Consider the following 5,841-nt stretch of genomic DNA (forward strand, 5'->3'; position numbering starts at 1 on the left):
AACCAGAAACTGCCCCTTCACCTGTCCATCAAAACGGAATGACATATACAAAATTCTAAAATAAAAAAATTGAATGTCACTGAAACTATGGTTAGCAAAAGAAGCTGAACATAAAATTTTATACTCTAAGTTCAAGGAAAGAAAAATCAACCTACAGCAAAGCTCAGAGTAGAGGTTATTTCTTGACATGTGGAAAGAGGTTTTGAATATAAAAAAAACACAAGTAAATATGTCAACATAAAATGTACATAAAGTATTTAAAAATACAAAGCAGTTTAGACAGCTGTTTAAAAGCTCATTGCAATGCATATTTGAAATTTATGTCACAAATTTTAGATTAAGCAACATTTTTTTCTGCAACAAATTAGTCTGCAAAGTTAACTCATATTTTAACCCAAACTTCTTTCAGAAACGTGACACTTAGCCCTAATACACACTCTGTAGTGTTTGAGTTTGACTGAGGCATTGTTTTTAAAAAGCTTCTGAATATATGTAGAAGAAAATTGGTTTTCATACGTATGATATGTATTTTGACCATGGAATTGTTTTTCTTGTAAAACCTGAAACTTCCCTTTGCATTCCGCCAGTTTTCTACATTACCCTTATGCAAATTTCATAGGGCCTTGGGTTTAAATATTCACTGACATCTCATCCGGTTAAACAGACTGGGTCTCCAACGCCCGGGTCTCCCCATGCCCCGTGGTCTGAATAATTTATGTACTTCAATCTTCTATTTCTTTTTTCTCTATAAATGCACAAGTTAGACAGAAGTGGAAACAAGTATAGTGCCATTGTCAAGAGAAACTTTTTCACAAGAAGAGGCAGAACCTTGAGTCTCGTCCCGATATAAAAAAGAACAGAATTTAAGTGAAGATTTTACTTTTCCGGACTGATTTTATAGTCAGTTTAAAGTAGACGTCAAAACGCACAGATTTGTGTGGAGGAAAGGAATTGAACTGCAAAAGTGGTTTTTCTGCAGCGGGCAAGGGAGAAATATAAAGTCCCTAACAAGAGAGAATTTACCTACTCCTTTGTTAATTATGTGCAAACGCGTTATTAGCTGAAAGACCAATAGAACAGACGGTCTACAAGGGATTGTTTTAGCCGCTATGAGGTTTTCCACGGAATAGCAGTATTTATTCTTCAGCACCGTTTTGTGCGTGTTCCTCACCACTGTATTTCTGGGCTACAGCATTTCAAATGAAGAGTGAGGATTCTTTTATCTATGCTGAGGATTATCAGGATATCAATATGTATTCAGAGCTATATCATGGGCAATCTGTGGAACAACTGAAATAGATACAGATATTGTTCCACTAAAAGAAAAGCGGACGGTTTTGGGACTCCAACAGTTTCAGTTGTCGAGAAAACTTCTCTATCGTTAGTATTCTCTTCCGCAGCCATAAACGCCGGTTGAATCTGTTCGGAATGTCCTCTAATTCTTTAGCGTTAAGCATGTTCACACGCGTTATTCTGAGATGAATTTACTGAAGAAATAATAGTAATATTGGGATGAATAAACCCTTTGTTATGGAGAGAGAGTAAGGAAATCACTACGGAAAATAAACGTAAGAAAGTCCGGGCTGTAAATTACGGTGACCGGGAATGTCGGCGTGGATCTGCGTAGTTGCCCAGTAGTCATGCAGGCTTGTCGAGGTGCCTGGCGCTTGCAGGAGCTTGCTGGCTGTGTTCACCAGCTGTGAGTGACTCAGCTGGTCCTCCAGTCGTGCCTGTGTGGCCTCAGTGCCGCCGTCCTGATTTCTGAACGGGTACAGCCTTTCGTTTCCGACCACCTGAGTGCACGTTACTGTGGACGGCTCTGTGGGTAGCGATTCGCCGCTTTTCTGTTGCTTCTTGGTCTTCCGACGAGGTCGATATTTATAGTCCGGGTATTTCTCGCGGTGTACTGCCTGTAGTCTCTGTGCCTCCTGGAAGAATGGCCATTTTTCTGCTTCTGTAAGCACTTTCCACTGGTACCCGAGACGCTTGCTGATCTCCGAGTTTCGCATTTGGGGATTCTCCAGAGCGACCTTGCGCCTTTGATCTCGAGACCACACCATGAATGCGTTCATGGGTCGTTTGACGCGGCCCTGGCCGCTCTCTTTACCATTTCCTCCTGTTTCACATGGATAATTTGAGCTGCGATGCGCCGTCCAAAGTAGGGAAGAGGTTTGCCCAAAGGCGAGGCTTTTCTGTTGCTGCGCCGCTGGACTGTGATCATCGCTGTTCAGCATTCGGAACATGGCAGAACCATGTGAATGAACCGATAAAACTGTTTTGTATGATAGCACGGCAAAGTTCGAAGGTATATGCGTTGGGAAATTAGTTTACTATTGTTCAAAACTGACTTCTAACACAGACTTTGTTACTGTAACTTGTGTAATAAAATACTTCTCCGCCCCCAACACCTCCCCCCTCAGATCTTCCCTGGGCTCTTAGCCAAAGCCCAGCCGACCTACTCCTTCTCAAGAAAAACTTGAGAAGTTGGTAACACCCTGTGTGTCGTCTCTACATCCAAGCCAGCACTTTGAAGGCTCTATCCCGCTCCTTAAAAGTACAAAACAAACTTTGATGTTATTATTCTATTACCCCTTTAAATCAAAAGATGAAGGGTTCAGAAAAGAGATACTAACGAATTGCTTATCATAATAAGTATTTCTGAGTGTTATTTACAAAGAAACAAACGTGATGACCACCTACTTATAAGCCGTTAAAACACATGCAAGATACTGAATTCAGGGTACTTGCCATCCTATTTCTTCACTTATGCTGAAACTACAAAGAAACCCCACGTAAGTTTTCCACTGGCAAAGAACTCGGAATTCTATTCCATTATCTATTAACATAATGCCAATCTCTGGGACAACTGAAATTAGACATAAAAATTGGTTCATTAAAATAAAAACAGATGACCTACGAACTCAAGCACTTTCACTGATGGTAAAATAACACTTAAAAGGACTGAATTTGTTTTTTTCATTTGGTTATTGTAAGCTGTACAAAAGTTTAAGTCCCTCCTTTGCTCTTTTACATACCTGATCAAAAAAAAACTATTCAGATATAAATTAAATCTCTATTACAGCCACCAATTTATCGTCCTTTATATTTGACCTCAACCTTAGGACAAAATAAAAAAGCTTTGGCTTACCAGAAATAAGTGACTGCCTTCTCTCAATAAACGGAGATCATCTAAAGTATTTTACCCTAATTGGAGGAAACTCCTCCCAAATGAGCTTTATGACCACATCTGCAAAGTGGTGATGCTGGGGTTCTTGTTCATGAAGCTGAAGAATGAGCTTCACAAACACTCAAGGTAGGAGAGCCAGGTACAGGTTTTTATTTAGAGATAAAGTGAGAGGACAGAGCTCCTGCCCCGAGAGAGCCCATGGTTGGCTCATTGTCTAGGGGTTTTATGCGCGGTTGAGGATTTCCAGGAATGAGGGTTAGGGGTGACTTTTTGAGTAGTCCCAGAATGCTCATTCTTGATGAGTAACAGAAGAAATTTTCTGCTCTGATTCTTTCTCAAGATAGTAGTTTCCCTCTGGGAGCATGTCAATTAAGACCACCTACCCTGCCCCCAAGGTGGGCTGGGTTGTTGTCTGTTTGCTGAAGTAAGTTAAGAATCTTACTTCTTAACTTCTTGGGCTGCTTAGAGTTGGGCTTGCTTACTAAATTAGTCTTTTTCCTAGGTTGCAGATGACTTGGTTAGGATCAGAGAAGGAAATATAGCACATAGGTATGGTTAAAATAAGCTGGGCCTTTTAGCAGACTAAGGTACATTTTACAGTGTCAGGATGTAAACTGCTACAGTGAAGTCACTGGTTATGCTTAGACACTTTTCTTTAGCTGCAGAACACTCAAACATTCCAGGCTAAGCTGCTGCTTGTTTTAACTGATCTCACTGAAGATGTCTATATTCCTAGTCTGGTATCTTTACCCTAGAGAATTAGTGTGACTCTGATTCTCACTATCTGTGTGTAATGCTTCTCACAGCGTTCAAGTAGGGACTTCTTTGCACACTGCTACATTGTTCTGACTGTAATTATCTTGCTCTACTTTTTCTCTGGAGACCCTCACCCTATTCTGACTACACCCATGGTCCCTGTCTCGGTGGGAGTAATAATGACAGATGGCAAGGACACAGCCTATTAAAAGTAAAAGTAAAGCCTTACTAGGACTAAATAAGAAAAACGTCAACATTCCTAAGAAAATAAAATTTAGATGAGGCCTGCCTTACATGCAAAGAATCCACACATATGTGATTTATGCAGTAAATGCCATGAGCACTAGTACCAGAAAATCCAAACAAAAATTAATTTTGTTCACTCAAAAGATGACTATGCATCCTGTAATTTGCATCCTAATCATCAAGGAAAGTTTAGTAGTCAAGATCAAAATAAGATGGGAATATACTGTTACTTGGCCCAATTTAAAACAAATATGTTAACGAAAAATCAAATGTTTTAATCACACTTACACCAAGCCAGATTCTGTAAAGCTGCAAATTGTTTAATATGTGAGAGAAGAATATATACACCATTTCAAAATTAACATTAGAGGCAAAAATAAGTACATACTGCAACATAGAAGAACCTTGAAAATATCCTGTGTGAAAAAGGCCACACAATGAATGCTTTCATTTATGTGCAAATACACAGAAGAGGCAAATGCCTAGAGACAGGAATCAAATTAGCGGTTGCCAAGAACTGGATAAGGGGGAGGCAGCACCAGGAGTAACTGTCAAGGGGTGCATGTTTCCCTTTTCGGGCAAAGAAATGTCCTGGAACTAGATACAGGTGATGATTGCACAACATTGTGAATGTAGTTAAGGCTACTGAATCATACACTGTAAATAGTTAACACATGAAATGAATTTTATGTTATGTATATTTAACCATATCCAAAGGGAAAAAAGAAAGAGAAAAAACAATGGCAATTGGAACTTCACAGATACCTATATATCATTCTGTGAAAGGGGAATGGGGTGGGTGGAGAGTCAATAAAATTTAAATTTAAAAAAAAGAGGGATTTAATTGTTGCTTGACCTCCATCCAGCTCATAGGATAGTGCCTGGTGTATAGCAGCTTCTTGAAATATTTCTGCAATGCTTTAATTAACAAAAGAGGTAAACATAGCCTCAAATTTGGAGCAAGGAAGAGACCTAGTAATTTACTTTAAAAAATGGTGAGGGGTAACAATTTTTCATGCAAATGTGGAGGGGAGGGGAGAGAAGGTAATATGGTTTACCTAGGTATTATGATATCAATAATTTATCTAATGTTTCTTTGAGTGCCTTTTTGATGTTTCAGCTCATTTTAATCTCAGCACCAGGGATGATACTCAATTGCTATCAGGTTGAGTATTTACAGTTACACTATTTAACTGTAAAGCTGGAAATTGTTTAATGTGTGAGAGAATATATACACCATTTTAAAATAGAAATTAGAGGCAAAAGTAAGTACCTGCTGCAGCATGGAAGAACCTTGAAACTATCTTGGGTGAAAGGCAGACACAAGAGACCGCACAATGAATGATTCCGTTTATGTGCAAATGTGCAGAATACAATATTTATCGGTTCTTAAAATAGAGAGCTTTTATACCGAGAGTAAAAAGTATGCTCTCCTGAGCTCCTGGGTAGCTAGGACACCATGCCCATCCCCCAAATTCAGTAAATAAAGGGCTACAACACTACTGTGTTATATGATTACAACCTTGGCTTGTTCATTAATGATTATTTCTCAACAGCTACTAACTATCTTGTCATCAATCACAACCATAAACAATCTTAAATGGTAGGAAGTGATATGACTCTGATATAGATCCATTAAATCTTAATGATAC

The 5,841-nt window shown here is 39.0% G+C and overlaps 1 protein-coding gene across 1 annotated transcript; it reads right to left on the reverse strand.

Annotated features, from left to right (window-relative positions):
- Positions 1-1,553: 1,553 nt before the first annotated feature.
- On the reverse strand, positions 1,554-2,258 carry LOC130682172 (sex-determining region Y protein-like). The gene has a single exon (XM_057496326.1). It carries the CDS (start codon positions 2,241-2,243, stop codon positions 1,554-1,556), a length of 690 nt encoding a protein of 229 aa, XP_057352309.1. The 5' UTR covers positions 2,244-2,258.
- Positions 2,259-5,841: the final 3,583 nt, after the last annotated feature.

The sequence above is a fragment of the Manis pentadactyla genome, chromosome Y (genome assembly GCF_030020395.1).
Source record: "Manis pentadactyla isolate mManPen7 chromosome Y, mManPen7.hap1, whole genome shotgun sequence".
NCBI classification, from domain to species: domain Eukaryota; kingdom Metazoa; phylum Chordata; class Mammalia; order Pholidota; family Manidae; genus Manis; species Manis pentadactyla.